At 41.2% G+C, this 16,465-nt stretch overlaps 1 protein-coding gene across 5 annotated transcripts in view; it reads left to right on the top strand.

Annotated features, from left to right (window-relative positions):
* The first annotated feature begins 677 nt into the window (after nucleotides 1-677).
* The window catches only part of Smg7 (SMG7 nonsense mediated mRNA decay factor), a 63,535-nt gene continuing 47,747 nt past the window's right edge, over nucleotides 678-16,465 (top strand). The window contains exon 1 of one of the 5 annotated variants that reach the window (XM_076941343.1): nucleotides 678-1,154. In XM_076941343.1, coding sequence (XP_076797458.1) covers nucleotides 1,126-1,154 — 29 coding nt within the window. In that variant the 5' untranslated portion in view covers nucleotides 678-1,125. The remainder of the gene's footprint in view (nucleotides 1,155-16,465) is intronic. The other 4 variants (XM_034512896.1, XM_034512897.1, XM_076941342.1 and 1 more) reach the window with 4 other exon arrangements.

The following is a 16,465-nucleotide window of genomic DNA, read 5'->3' as shown; positions in this document are numbered from 1 at the left end:
CCTGCATAACCTGCCTTTTCTTCTCGAGCTGGGCCCTCTCCCCACCCGGCTCTGAGAGGAAACTATGGAGGTGGTTTCCACCCTTGGAAGGCTGGAAATGCCCAGAATGAATGCCTCCGGGTCTCCCCCAATTTTTACTGGGAGAGTGAGGGAGGAAGAAATGGATTTTCCTGCTCGGATAACAATCTCGTCTCCTGCCTTTTTAAAAGGCAGGGAATCCAAGCGGGGAATCCTGGGCGGTTTCCCGGGAACCCGTTTCTCCAAGGGAGGGTCACCCTGTCTACACACAGCAGTTACTATGACAATACAACCACAGCCTCCAGTTTCCATGGCAGCGGCCTGCCCAATCTGATTGGTTTTCCTTTCTAGTTCTCCCTGGGCTCCGCCCTATCCCCCCTCCAACACTCTTCCAGAGTGCCTGGGGAGGGGCAGCTGAGACGAGGGAGGCCTCTGCGTCACTCTCCGGCGCGCGAGGGAAGACAGGAGTCGAGGAATTGGCGGGCGGAACTGTAGGAGGAAGGGGTGGCGTTTCCGGTGGGGAAAAGTGGAGGAGTGGAAAAAGGAAGCGAGAGGTGGGTGGGTGGAAGGGCGGAAGGCTTTGAGTGTAACTCCCGGCTGATCTGGGCTCGATGTTCGCGTTGAGCTTGGGGTTGCCCCCTCGCACGGGAGGAGAAGGACGCATCGTTAGGAAGCCGCCAGGCGCTATCATCAGATCGCTCGGCCGGCGCGCAGGCGCCACACAACTTGCTGATCCCAAAAGGGAGCGATATAGAGAAGCGGAAATCACCCAGAGGGACCGGCACTGCTAAAGTCTCGCGAGAGCGGACCGGACTTCCTTCCTCTGGTTCGCCCTCCTCTTCCCCCGCCCCCTTCCCTTCTCCCTCCTCTTCCCCCCTCCCTAGCCGGAGCGTCCCTGTGTCCCACAGGCCGGAGCCGCAGCTAGAGCAGCTTTCCCCACTCCCTCCCCCTCGCCTCACTCACTCTCCCCCCCCACCCCGCGCCAAGCGAGGAGGAGTCGGAGGAGAGGAAGATGGCGGCGGCCGCCAGCACCCGCGGGGCCGCGGGGCCGCTCCGAGGAGCCTGAGAGACCCACGGAGGCTTCGTGGCGAGACGCGGCGGCGGAGGATGAGCCTGCAGAGCGCGCAGTATCTCCGGTGAGTGCCGAAGCCCGGCCGAGGCCTTGTGGGGCCGGGAGGAGGCTTGGGGGCCAGAAACAGCGGACTCCCGAGGTGGTGGGGGAGTTGCAGCGTCCTTCTGTCCCCGAGCGGGGAGGCGCGGGCTGAGCGGGCAGCTGCGGGAGGGGGCGGGCACACACATGGCTGCCGGGGCCCCCGCCGGGCGAGCTGAGCTCCGGTGAAGCGGGCGATGAGCGGAGGGAGGTTGGGGAAGCGTGAGAGAGAACGTGTGTGTGTGTGTGTGTGTGTGTGTGTGTGCGCGCGCGCGCGCGCCTGTGGTCTCCGGCTGCGGGCCGGGGTAGGGAGAGGCACCCGGAGAGCAGGCAGCGACCCGGGGTAGAGGTGGGTGTGAAGGGGTCTGGAAGCCACCGCCGGGGAACCGTGGGGTGCTGACCGGAGCGATGCATGCGGAGAGTGGAGGATGGAAGTCGGCACACCTGGGGGTTGGGAGGGCGCAGACTGGAGGGCAGATTAGAGGAAGGGGAGCCCGCAGGAAACGCGAGCTGATTCTTTTATCGCGGGTTGGGAGTAGGAGAAATAATGCCTTCTATCGTTGGTTGGAGGGGTAGGGGAGCCCGGAAAGCGGGGAAATGGATGTGGGGAAAGGAGGGAAGAGGGAGGTGCTTATGAACAAGGTGATGTTCTCGAAAGAAACTGTAGTTGGAAGATACCATTCTGAGAGTCGTGTGCATTCATTAGGTGCGATGTAAGGAACTTGTATGAAGGAGACAGAGTGACGCATGGGTTGGTGTTGTGTGTGTGTGTGTGTGTGTGTGTGTCTGTCTGTCTGTGTCTGGAGTAAGGGAGGTTAGCAGGGTTTGATGCACACTTAAAGAAGGCTCACATGCATTGACACTGATGTCGAGAACATTTTGAATGGAAAGATAGCAGCTGTTTGTGCAGTCAGAATAGTTTCATGGATTCTGAGTGAGAGCTAGGAGGAAACTAGAGGGGAAAATAAAGCCTTGATGACAAAGGGAAATAAGGTTATTAGTGCCTGGGGTTAATTAAGGAGTTGCCAAAGACTCGGAAATTTAAAAACTGGGCTTTCTTTCTTTCTTTCTTTCTTTCTTTTCTTTCAGGAACATTTTTTTAAAGGCACATCTTATATGGGAAGATGCTTTTAAAACGTGATTTTATACCTTGAGGAGAAGGGAATGGAAGGGGTAGATAACTGAATGATAAAAGTTACTTCAGCAGTTTAAAGATTAGTGATGTGGAAGTCAATGTGTGAGAGTGGTCTCACATATATTTATATTGCAAAAGAATTGATGTGGTTCTGTGATATACAGGGTGGCTGTTCTGTCCTTGAGAATAGTTGTTCATTACACTGGAGAAAGGATGGTGGGATCTCTGAATCTTTGATGCATGAATTTCCAGAGTTTAGCACAGTGTGTATGTCTGCTATTATAAGCTGACATCCTCTTATTTTAACCTTTGTTACCCTTATTACCACATTAAGTAAACTTTACATGAGCTGTGAATATAGGTGCTGTAGACAGAAATAGAAACTACCAGGACAGTTTTTCATCTTAAGGAATTTACATATCCAGTAGGTGAGTAAATTAATAGCACAGAATAATGTAGTTATCACCACAAAAAGGTACCATGTTGATGAGTCCTAGATGACCCGTGTAGTTGAGGGAATCAGGAAGGCTCTCTTTGTCTGCTCATTTATACTCCTATGATTCATCAGTTGTTTGGTTGATCACCTGTATGTAAGGCATTGTACCAACTGCTAAGAATAGAAAGTAAGAACTCCACCCTCCTACAGAGCTTACAAGTTAGGTTTTAAAAGAAACAACACTTAAACTCTTAAGGATGGACTCTTCTGACAGCTGTGAACTAAGAAAAGGAGATTCTAAATGGAAGGACATAGACAATGAGGAATGGAGGGGAGAGAGGAGTGTTTGCTGAGGGAAGGAGGATGGGCGGTACAGCTGGAGAGCTTGAACGGAGTTTAACTTCTTTCTTTTACATATTAGGAAGGTGAGGCCAAAGAAGTTATTGAGGATCATATGGCTGGTGTGTAAAAACAAATTCAAATGCTTGTCTTGTAGCTTCATGTCAGCTTGCTTTCTTTTGGGGGGCGGGGGGTGTCCAGACAGGGAATTCTCTGTGTAGCCCTGACTGTCCTGGAACTCACTCTGTAGACCAGGCTGGCCTCAAACTCAGAATTCCGTCTGCCTCTGCCTCCCAAGTGCTGCGCTACCACTGCCTGGCCTCATGTCAGCTTTCTGTGCTGCATGGCTATGCTCTCTATGCCTAAGTGTGAATTGAACTCAGGGCGTTCTATATTCTAGGAGCTGAGGCTGCACTGGTGAAAGAAGGGTGAGCATGGGAGAGTATCTTGATAGAAAGTCAGTAAACATGAATAGATAAATACACTGTAAGGTCCTTTGAAATGATAGGAAAATAAGGCCATGCATTTTTATATAAACACAGGAAAACCTATTCTGTAATATGATGCTAAAAGGGTCTTAAATTTTATGATCTTTAGTTTATAGATAAAATAAGTAGACATTAGAAATTTTTGTGATTAGGAATATAGTTTCATTTGTAACATAGCATGCTCTCCTAAACTGCACTAAATAAAACGGAGTGTTATATAGTCAGCCTGTAATCCTATCATTCTGGAAGTGAAAACAGGAAGATTAAAAGTTCAAGGTCATCCACTCTTTAGCAAGGTCAAGGTCACTCTGGGCTTCTTAAGCCCCTGTTGCTAAGAAATCTGAGATGACCTGTTAAGAGGCAATTTGTATGTTGACAGCTTTGAGAAAATTACTGTGTCATAAAATATGCGGACCTTTAGGGCTTGAAATAAGGTCTTGGCAGTTGGAGGACTGTGTGATGACAAACATTAGGAAAGTGCTGATACTTTTAATGCACAGATAGCTGGCTTTGAGAAGCTTCTGTGCCAGTGTATCTATCTTCTTATGTATAAATCTGCTTGACGGGAAGAATTACCCTTAGGTTATGGAGTCAGTGACAGGTTGCTGTCAATTTGGCTCTGAAGAATCAAGAAAAATGGAATGACAGCTACATCTCCAGCTGCAATCCAATAGGCGAAAAGAGAAAGGCATGAGATACAGAAGTCCTTCCAAATTTCTTTTACTTTTCTAGATTTGTCCTAAGTCTAGAAACTAGCAAGTCTGATACTTAGAGGGACATGCAGGAGGAAGGGGGCCAGTAATAAACATTTATGCTAGCTTGTTTTCCTCTTAATTTCAATTAAAAACTACTGAGGGGAGACTGGAGACTGTCTTCAAGGAAACAGTACCTTGAATTTCTTTGAAAATAGAAGCTTATTTTTTTAATTTAGTAGATTTATTTTTATTTTATATATATGGTGTTTTGCCTGCATTAATGTCTGCATTCATGTACAGTGACCATGGAGGCCAGAAGAGGGTGTTGGATTCTTTGGAACTAGAGCTACAGATGGTTGGTTGTGAATGGGCATGTGGGGGCTGGGAGTCTAGCCTCTGGAACAGCAGCCAGAGTTCTTAATTGTAGAGCTATCTCCCCAGCTCCCAGCCCCCAGAACAGCTTGCTTGCTTGCTTTTCTTTTTCTTTTTCTTTTCTTTTCTTTTCTTTTCTTTTCTTTTCTTTTCTTTTCTTTAATAGAAATTAGGGGAAGCTGCCTGTGACCTTGACTTTAGGAAGAGTTTTGTTGCCTACCTTTGTCAGTGGGAGAAGACCATGAGTGGACAGTTTTTAAACTGCATAGCTGCAGATTTTCCCCCATATAGAATGAAAATTTATTTTCTCTTAGCCAAATTTTAGTTTGTTAGAGTAAGTGAGCAGGGGGTGTCTAGTATTGAAATGGTGGGGTAGTGGAAATGTAGGGGCAAGGTGGTACTTTCAAACAGTGAAGCATACGAATATGACGTGAAGAACAAGAAAGTAGGGGACTCAGCATTAGAGGGACTGAATTCATCTCAAAGAAAAAGCATAGGTGAAAAGAAGGAAAGCCCTGTAGAGGAAAGAGATGATACTGTGAACAAGACTGCAGATTTCTTTTATTAGAAGAAAACTATCCTTTTCCTCTCCTAGTAGACTGGCACACTCCTGCCCAAATAGATGTTGAAAAGGCTTAATTTTTATAAAGTAAGAAATGTCATTAAACATAAAAATTCTAGGTTGGAAGCATTGTGAGTATATTACCCAAATCGAAGCAGAAGTCAGATTCTTTCTCTTGATGTGACAAAATGAAAGTTTTTTTTAAAAGACTGAAACTTTGTTGAGTAAAAGAGTAGATTGAGCTGGGCAGTGGTGGCACATGCCTTTAATCCCAGCACTTGGGAGGCAGAGGCAGGCGGATTTCTGAGTTCGAGGCCAACCTGGTCTACAGAGTGAGTTCTGGGACAGCCAGGGCTACACAGAGAAACCCTGTCTGGAAAAAAAAAGAGTAGATTGAGTAGTTTTTCTGTTATGTGCAGAAGGGTGAGGGTAGGCCATAGATGAGATTATAAGTAAGGCATAATATACTTTAAAATAAATATTTTTTTAAAAGTTTATAAATTACATACCAAAGGCACTTTCTTGAGTTCCCAAAATGGTCCCTAAATGCTGGGACCATCCGCAACAGTTGATCGGGAAAATGCCCTAAAGACTTGTCTATAGGAAATCTGATGGATACACTTTCCCACTCGAGGTTCTCTTCCCAGGTGACTCTAACTTGTGTCACTTTGACAAAAATCTAAGCAGGACACATAAGGGAGAGAGAGAGAGAATATGAGAATATTGAAGTATGAGGAAGAGAAGATATCAAAGTTGTTGTAGAATATGAGTAAGTAGAGTTATCATAGTCATAGAGGACACCAGTCAAACAGGTCAAATCCTATTGTAAAGTGTCAGAGGTGTTACCAAATAGCATCTGCTGTCATTGTGAGAGGTATTATTCCTAGTTTGTATACTTTTCAACTTTGCTTTCTTTGTTATTCTCTTAAATTTTCTTCTATGCTGGGGTGTTTTAGTGAAATCAGTTTCAAGTTGATTCCCTGGTATTAGATTCTTTTACAGAAGTGGTCCATAAATGTCTGCTTTGTCAAGAGTTGATACTGTCTATTGAAAGGTTATTCTAGTGTCATATTCCATGTTAGAAGAAACTTTAGAACCAGAAATGAAACAGCAGCCTTAAACTTGTCTTTGAGGTAACAGAAAAATGGTTGTCTTTTGAATTGGAAGGAAAATACTTCCATGTTATTGTAAGATAAAATACATCATGCCAGTCTTAGCTGAGGCTGGGTAAAGTAGCAAGCATAATCATAGGCTGGTGAGAGAAGCTAGGAGGATAGACCATTAGGAGGAATAGATAACTAAGTAGAGTGGGCTCTACTTTCTAGAACAATCTGGTAATGCTGAGTCTGATAGAAGGCCTCAGAGAGACTTGTAAGGTGTACACTGATAAACCCTTGTGGTCCACAGAGTTTGGTGTGTTGTTTCCCCCACCTACCCACTCCTTCCCACCACTCTTAACCTTTCTAGGATGTGAAGTAGCCTTAATTCCAGAAAATCAAACATGACTGGTTTACCAAATATGGCAATTAAAAAAAATAACTTGAGGCTTAGAAGTTTTTGTTATAATATGTTAATAGCACATTGCTTGCTTGGATATTGACTGGCTGAATTATCATGTTTGTTAATTTTTGCTTCCTTTGTGGTTTCAGTTGAATTAAAAATGTATACTTCCTGTCTTAGCTACGTTTCATTCTTTGCTTTCGCACAGCTGCTGTCATCTATCTTTATGATGGAGGAAGCAGTCACTGAGCTTTTTGTTGGTGTTTTTAATGGGTAAGTCATAGTAAGATCTGGACTCAGTACTACAGCCAGTTTCTTATAAAGCACTTGTCAGGGGTGGAGGGTGGTTCATACTGTAAAAGGACTAGGTTGTTTTATATTGTATTAAGTTATCGAGTCTTCAGCTATGTCTCTAACCCTGAGTAGACTTTTGAATTTTTATTGTGTGAATTTGTGCCTGAAAGTTTAGATGGGCTAGTTTAACTGATCGTCTTGTTCAGAGATGAGCAGATAGGTGTATTGAAGAAAGTGGTTTGTGGTTTGTTCATATGTATGCAGTTTGTTGTGAAGGTATATTTAGTTGCTGTAGTTAGACTTAGCAAAGGGCCTGGGAGATTGTCACTAAGAAGAGCTAATCATCCACAGGAAAGTAAGAGACATGTCACATGGTAAATGAGAGCTGTAACCAAGACCTTACTAGTTACATGCAACTGAAGTTGCTCAGGAAAGTTGTTTGATGCCAAATTCTTAGTCAGTCGAAACAAGAGGTAACTAATTGTTAAAGAAATTTTTAGAAAATCTCAAGTACATTAAGTAACAACTCTGGTTGTCTGTTTTTTGTTGTTGTTGTTGTTGTTTGTTTTTTCTTGATTGCTTTATTTTGAAAGGGATTTTTGCAAAGTTTGGCACTTGGTTGACATAATAGGCCAGATATGCTTCATTCAAATGGGCATTGTTTGTCCTATGCACCTTGTGCTATTAGCGCCTAGCTTCCTTAGCCTATACCCACCAAATGCCAATATCATTCTCCCTCAATGTCACCATACATTGAGAGGTGTTCCTTGGAGTGTAAAATTCTCCATCAGCTGAGGATACTGATTTTAAAAAGTATATATTCATAGTATTGTAGTTTTACATCATTATAGGAAATACATAATCAACTTACAGAAACAGCAGGTTTATTTCAGCTTAGTTTGTGGAGGTTTCAAACCATGGTCAGTTGTTCCTGTTGAGTTTTGCCCTGTGGTGAGGTAGCAGGTGTGTGTGTGTGTGTGTGTGTGTGTGTGTGTGTGTGTGTGTGTGTTCATTTGTTTATTCAGTCATGTTACAGTGGCTGGGAAGCAGAACAAGAGACTCATACCCCAATCTCCCCTTTGAGGGTATACATATGCTCAGTGACCTAAAGCCGCCTATGAGACAACCTCCCCCCAGACAGCAATACCCCCCCCCCCCCAATAATCTCCCAGAAGTACCAGTCCAGGAACCAACCTTTTAATGCTTGTGCCTTTGGGAGATGTTCCAGTTACAAATAGACATAGCATGTGTCTTTTTTCCTGTAAGCAATGGATTATTTCTTAAGCTTTCTCATCAGTTTTCCCTTAGGTAGTACTAAGCTAGCTACCATGTTCCTACTTGTAGACACATGTACATATTTCAGCTTGGTTTTGTAAATTTGAGTTTTGCTCTACTGGCAGTTACTGAATATTACATGTAGAGCACCATCCCAGAGCTTTTCAGTTGCAAGTTTAAAGTTACTGGGGACACATGAGTAGCCAGCCAACTTACTCTGTGCTGTAATAGAGAAGCAAAGTCAATGTGTGAATGTAGGGATGCTGCCTATTGCGGTAGGTGGAGATGGGGATGAGATTTCACGTAAGTATTGAAAGATGAGCCGGGCGGTGGTGGCGCACGCCTTTAATCCCAGCACTTGGGAGGCAGAGACAGGCGGATTTCTGAGTTCGAGGCTAGCCTGGTCTACAAAGTGAGTTCCAGGACAGCCAGGACTACATAGAGAAACCCTGTCTCGAAAAACCAAAAAAACAAACAAACGAAAGATGAATGGGAGTTTTAAAGGGGGAAGGAATTGAGTACTTCGTATTGTACAAACAGGCTGAACATGCTCATACATCTTTTTTTTTCAAATACCTTTAAAAAAATTGTATCTGCCCTGATACAATGTATAATATTAAATGTTCTAACCAGGCACAAGTTTCTCAGAGATAGGAGAAGCAGATATGAAAATGGCGGTTTGAACATTTGGTAGCTGGCATGGGTCTTAAAAAGGGAAGAGCAATTAGGTCTTGTCTGGAAGCCCCATCTTTTCCTTGTGCTCTTGATTCTACCTACTATTCTTCCATGACCAATTTCATGTGTGGTGTTACTTTCTTTACTAGTGTTTTCTGGGAAACAATGTCGTTTCCCCTCAAGCCAGTTTTCATTCTGATTTTTCCCTCTGCATTCTGTTGTTCATGCTTTTGTCTTATAGCTAACTCTCAAGTTCATCCTGCTGCCTGTTTATCCTTTCATTGTGCTCCATTTTTTTTGTTGTTGTTGTTCTTTGGTACTGACATCTTCAAACGTGCTAAAGACTTCATAACGACCCAATTTGCCAACTATTTTCCTTTCTATTATCACACCTTTGTCTCCCTTCCTCTCATTGTGTGGTTTTTTCCTATATCTATCTGCACTATCCCACTAGTTCGGTTTGAGCCAGTGTGTATTTCAGGACTCTGGAGATTTGAAAAAAGGAGACCATGCTTTTAGCTGTGGAGGCTTTCTTGTTTTCATCTTTGTTTGTTTTGATAATAGGGTCTCACTGACTCCTGGCTGACCTGAAAATCACTCTGTAGATCAGGCTAGCCTCTTAACATAGATCCATCTACTTCTGCCTCCTGATTGCTGGGATTAAAGATAGTGTAGTACTATCCCTTGCCTGGATGGCTTTACTAAGCATACATGTACTCAGTTATCATGTAACTCATACTAGCTATGATTTATACACATAGCCACATGGAAAGTTCTTAAGCTCTGCTGCTTCCTGCAACCTATTCTGATTACTCAGTCCTGTTTTGTTGTTCTGTCCCATTTCACCAATCAGTGGCAAAAGCAAAGGTGTGCCCTATTATTTACTCCCCTCCCCTCCCCTCCTCTCCTCTCCTTTCTTTTCCTGAGACAGGTTTCTCTGTGTATCCCAGGCTGTTCTGGAACTCTCTCTATAGTCCAGGCTGGTCTCAAGCTCACAGAGACCACTTACCCCTGCCTCCTGAGTGCTGGAATTAAAGGGGTGAGCCACTACCACCCAACAGCATTCTTTTTTAGATACTGTGTCTACCCACAGACTTTTACTGCCATTGAATCATTCTTTACAATTTATCACGCATATTGTCTAAATCATTGTGGTAGTCTTGGGTGGATGATTGGTCTAAGATGTCATTCTTTCCTTTCAGAGACTCATGAATCCCTTAATAAAATGGGACAAAGATAAAAATAAATGCAGTTGAATATTCTTTAAAGTGTATAATCTCAGCTGGAAATGGTGTTGCAGCCATTAGGTAAGACTTTAATTTCAGCATTTAGGAGACAGAGGCAGGTGGATCTCTGATCTACATAGCAAGTTCCAAACTACACAGTGTCTCAAAACAGCAGCAACAACAAAAAGCAGTGTAGTGTTTGTCACTCTGTTGCCCTGAGCAGTTCACTTACACTTTCTGTCCCTCTTTTCTCTATTCTCTTATCTGTGAATTAAGAAGTAATGTCTGTTATATAAAGTTGTAGAGAGTTAATGTATCAAGAGTGGTTCTGGTATATAGTAAGTACTATATGTTTGGGTGTTCATAATCTGAAAGTAGGTGTAGCACTGACTAATCATTTTGTGCCTCTTCCTTCTGGTCATTGGTCATTTGAGAAGTCTTACTGTCCAGGCTGGACAGTTCTATTGCTATAAAAGTTACTTAGAGGGAAAGGGGTTTATTTTAGCACACAATTCTACACTGCAGTCCTTTCGTTTGTGGGAAAGTAAAGGCAGCAGGGAACTTGAAACAGCTACTCGCATAATATCCACAGTCAAGATTGAAGAAAAATGAATGCATACATGTTTACTTAATGCTCAGCTCATTTTCTCCACACTTGCGGAGTTCAGGACACCTCCCCATACCCAGGGAGTGGCGATTTCTTTTTGTTGTTGTTGTTGTTGTTGTTGTTGTTGTTTGTTTGGTTGGTTTTTGTTTTGTTTTGTTTTTGTTGTTGTTTTTTTGTTTTTTGAGACAGGGTTTCTCTGTGTAGTCCTGGCTGTCCTGGAACTCACTCTGTAGACCAGGCTGGCCTCAAACTCAGAAATCCACCTGCCTCTGCCTCCCAAGTGCTGGGATTAAAGGCGTGCGCCACCACCGTCTGGCGGGAGTGGGAGTGGCGCTTTCTACAGTGGGCTGGGTCTTCCCACATAAATTAACTGGTTAAGAATCCAACTCTTTTCCCAGGTAACAATAAGTTGTGTCAGGTTGACAGTTAGGGCTAACCATCCCACTGTCATATCAAACTCTTTCCACTATAGTGCGAGTTTGAAGCCAGTTTGGGATACATAAGGCCTTGTCTTATGATAAGGAAACTTTATATCCATTTATATCCATAAGCTTTCTCATGTTCCTCATTGGAGGCGCTCCTTGGGATTCTGTCCCTCACCCCACCCACCCAGCTTCATTCAGCCTTGCAGTAATTGAGTTCTCCTAATTTCTTTACCCTCCTGAATGTTTGTACCACACTGGAAGTGTTGCCTTTCTCTTGTTTTCTTTTTTCCTCACTGGTTCTGTCCATGTTTTACTCATACCCTTCTAGCCAGTACCTTACCTGTAGTTCTTCCTGTGAAACAAGAAATACTGACCAGGCTTTAAATACTGCTCATACCTTTGTTGTTTGTAAAATGGAACATGGATATGAAAAATAGTGTAACAACTTCTTGTTCTCCTTCAGACTGAATTCTTTTTTCTTCAGACTCTACACCATCTGTCCTACCACAAATACATATTTTGCATTGGTTCCAAATTAATATTGAAAAAATATTTATGTATGGCTTTTCCTTAATTATACTCCTTAATCTGGCATTGTTGGCCTTTCATAAAATAACTCATCTATTTCATTCATTGGTGTCAGGAACAAAAACAAAATGATTTGCCCGTTGTTTCTGAACATGGCATATTTATTTCAGATTAAAACTATAGGAAGTTCTCTCTTCCATTAGCCTAGCTATACTTCACTTTTTAAACGGTGGCTTCCTTGTTTACTCTATTGATTTCTTTTTTGATACTGTATTTCTTTTTAATTTTTCTATTTTCATGTGTTAGTCACTGTAGCTGGATTGTAATAGAGGAAGTGTCCTATCTGTCTGCCTATCTGCTTGTCTATCTAGGTGTTTGAGGGTAGGGTCTCCATACCCGGTCACATGTATTCTATCGTTGCACAAGTCTTCACGAGCAAGTTCTCCCTAGGAGTACAGTGAAAGCTTCCAAACATGAACTCTCAAGTTTTTGTTTGTTTGTTTTCACTTGGGGAGGGGTCCTTATTTTTTGGTGGTGGTTTTCATTTTTTAAATTTTTTATGTGTATGGATATTTAGCCTGCATGTATGTCTGTGTACCGCATGCATGTAATGCTTACAGAAGCCAGAAGAAGACATTGGATCCTCTGAAGTGGAGTTAGAGATGATTGTGACCACACATGTGAGCTGGGAATCAAGCTCAGGTCCTCTGGAAGAGGAGCCAGTGTTCTTAACCACTGAGCCATCTCTCCAGCCCCTGGTTGTGGTGGTAGTGGTGGTATTCTTGAAACAGGGTTGTGGTATACTGCTTAAACTGTTCTTGAACTCCTGAGCTCAAGGAATTTCTTCTGCTTCAGTGTTCTCAATGCTGCACTACCTGCATGTGCCATTGTGTCCAGCCTGGGCATACATAGTTTTAAAGCATGTGCAGGAGTAACCAACCAAGTTAAATATTGAAGAGAAAGGAATACAAGAGAAAGGCAGTAGTTCTTTGGGATATGCAGGATTTGAGTTTTCTCCTCCTTTTAGTAAGTAGGCTCATTTTTCATTAAGCTTTATTATTTATTTGGAATACTTGTAAATTATGTGGGAGATAAAATTTAGCAAGTGAGATTCTGAAAAAAAAATTGAATTGTAGGATTTATTTTCTAGCATTCTCAAGTCCTGTGGTAAGACAGTAGAGAACAGCAGGAGCTTTGTAGTTTGTTCCCAACTGTACCCTGCTCCCCAGCCCTTGCTGGAGATAGAACCCAGAGGTTCATACATTCTAGGCAAGTGCTCTGCCATTGAGTACCCCTTAGCTCATTACAGTTCCTGGTGGCATTTCCTTTCGTTGTTGTCCATCTCAAGTGATAGTCCTGGTTCTGAAAGTCTGTTGTATTTATATAACTGTCATATTACTGCATCAGTTTCCTCAAACCCAGTGTTCACAGACCACAGAGGTTGAGTTCTTTTTCTTTCTCTCTTCTCAAGGCATAGTGTTTCAGGGGTATTGTCAGTTATAATGTAATATATTAGATTCCAGTAATGCTTCTTAAGTAATTCCATTTTTATTAGGCTGTCACCTAGCTATATTTTCTTAGATGTATAGCAATGAGGTGTTTTGTTTTGTTTTGTTTTTTTAAATTGTGAAATTGGCTGAAAAGGTTGGACCTCTTTCATTTGGAAATTTTCTTACAAATGATGAAAAATAGAAAGCTTAGTATTAGGAATTAACAAATATATTTCAATATTAAAGAATTTCTTGGGCATCTCCAAAACTTTGCATGTATGTATATATAGAGCTTGTGGAATGTATCTTAAAGTATATTTACTTTTACTTTTAATATCTAATCCTATAAGATTACATTTCTTAAATTTAAATGACAAAATGTCATTTGTCTGAATTTTTGTTCTTTAATGAAACAAGATTAGAACATTTTGAGAAACACAACTCAAATGATATGGCTTATTGGTTATAAAATTGCCTTAAAGGATGAGAAAAGAGACCAACACAGATTTATTTTCTAATTTAAAAATTATTGGTTGACTAAATTTATACACAAGGGTCTTTTTTTGTAGGCTTCTTAGGACAACAGTGTGGTGTACCATACTGACTTTAGAAGGTCTTTGAATTAAAACTGCCTTAATTTTTTTTTTAAATTGTCCTAAGTTCAGGTTACATATTAGCAGTGTAACCTTAAGCCTCTCTAGTTTTAATTTTACTGCTAGTGATCATGATAGAAGAATTACATGAGAAGCTTGTAACTTTCTTTTTTTTTTTTTTTTTTTTTTTTTTTTTTAAGATTTATTTATTTAATGTATATGAGTACACTGCAGTTGTCTTCAGACACACCAGAAGAGGGCATCAGATCCCATTGCAGATGGTTGTGAGCCACCATGTGGTTGCTGGGAATTGAACTCAGGACCTCCAGGAAGAGCAGCCTGTGCTCTTAACCACTGAGCCATCTCTCCAGCCCCAGCTGTAACTTTCTTATGTAAAGTCCAGTTTAGTTTTACATAGGAAATGAGCCTCTTTTCTGCATTGACTTGATTTTCTAAATTTTTAATATATTACTATTTCATTTTTAAATGGGCTAATATAGCCCTTGAGGTAATTGAGGGGTCTATAGTGTGAAATGAACTTCTTCACTGTATGAGGCTATCATCATACCTTATTAATATAGTTTATACTTTCAAAATGCCTTTATGTAATTGTCTTCGAATCCCTAGAGCCTGTGAATATTTTGGTGTATGTTAGTTGATGAGAAGAAATTAAGGATTCACATAGAGCTGGCAGACTTTAAAATGCTATTCTTTATTGGACTCAGTGTAATCATAAGGACCCATTACTTGTGGGAAAAAGCAGAAGAGCTAGAGTTAGAGATGGCATTCTTTTGTATTTGAATGTGGAAGAGGAGGCCCTGAAGTTAAGGAATTCAGGTAGCCACCAGAAACAAGAAAAGGCAAAAATGCTGATTCTTTCCCCAGAGTCTTGAGAGAGAAGTGCAGCTATGGTGACACCTTGATTTTAGTACACTGGAAATCCTGTTGAGCTTCTGATAATGTAGTTCATTCCAGGCCACAGATTTATTGTAAGCTGTTAAGCAAAACTAAGAAATTAAAGCAGTGTTTTCATAGAGCATCTCAAAGTTTAAAGTGTTGATGATTCCAGCAGGGTTTAAAAACACCTGTTTCAACAGAACCTTCTGTGCATCTCATTTTAAAAGCAGATGCCTTACTGTTTTTATTTGTATTTATGAATGGTAAAACTATCCAGTATCTAGCATATATTAGAATATATTCTTCTGATCAGCATAGCATTCTCTGTTAGGTATGAGGATTATCAGTACTTACAAGACAAAATAAATGCCAGTAGTTTATTACAAATCAGCGCTATTAGTTTTATCTAACTAAAGCTAGTGTTGTAGCATTTAAGTCTTCATTTCTCTACTCCTTTGTATTTGTGAGTTTGATATCTGTGAACCAACTGTAGATCGAAAAAAATGTAAAAATCATGTTCAAATTAAACATACAGACTTTGGGCTTCTCATCACTGTTTTCTAAATAATATAAGAACTATTTATAGAACACACAGTACCAAGTATTACCAGCACTGTAAAGGTGGCTTAAAGTATATGTAGAAATTTATTTCTTCCTGTTTTGGAGTTTGAAGCCCATTCTGGGTGTTAGCATAGAATCTGAGAGCATGGTCACAAAGAACCCTAGCTAGTTCTCTTTAGCCCCTTTATAAGGCATTAGTCTCATTCTTGAAGGCTAAACCTTCATGTGGTATTCATTTCCAAGAGTCAGCATCTCTTAATATTTTTGCGCTGGAGATTAAGTTTCAGCAAGCATTTATTTGGAAGGAGATACACGACATTCAAATGAGAGCTAGTTTAAGTTACTCCATTTCTAAATTTTCTTCTAGAAATTTTATAGCCTAAGTCTGCAATCTTATTTTAATTTTGTATATGTTGTGATGTATTACTTGAGTTTGTTTTTTGGTTAAAATTTTTATTCAGTTGTTAATAGTATCATTTATTGAGAAAATATTTTTTCCTCCTTTAAATTCCTTGGTACTTCTGTCACAAATTGGCTATACACAGAAACATATTCATATACATACACACATACATACGTATGTACATGCATACAGACAGACATGCATACATAAGAGTCTTAGTGCTCTATCACTGAGAAAAGACATATTACCATGGCAACTCTTATAAAAAGAAAGCATTTAATTGGTAATTGCTTATATTTTCAGAGGTTTAGTCTGATATCATCAAGGCAAGGAACATGGCAGCTTACAGGCAGACATGATGCTGTAGATATAGCTGAGAGTTATACATTCAGATCCACAGGCCCCAGCATGAGAACCACTGGGCCTGAGTTGGGCTTCTGAAACCTCAAAGCCCATCCCCAGTGACAATTTCAACAAAGCCACACCTATCTCAAAAAGATCACACCTCCTAATTCTTGTAAGTAGTGCCACTCCCTGACGACTAAACATTCAACTATATTAACCTATGAGGAGGCAGGGGAATGGGTGAGAAGCATTCTTATTTAAACCACCACAATAAGTATATAGATGTTGATTTCTGACTCTTGAAATCAATAAGGTATCTATGTATCTCCGCTCACATTTCCTTGATTACCATAGCTCTTTAGTATGTTTTGAGATCGGGTAACATACAGATTCCTAAACTTTATTTATTTGGAAAATCATTCCAGTAATAAGTGCTTGTCTCCAGATAAAC

Source organism: Arvicanthis niloticus, chromosome 10 (assembly GCF_011762505.2).
Source record: "Arvicanthis niloticus isolate mArvNil1 chromosome 10, mArvNil1.pat.X, whole genome shotgun sequence".
Classification (NCBI taxonomy): Eukaryota; Metazoa; Chordata; class Mammalia; order Rodentia; family Muridae; genus Arvicanthis; species Arvicanthis niloticus.
This window is presented reverse-complemented; position numbering and strand designations above follow the sequence as displayed.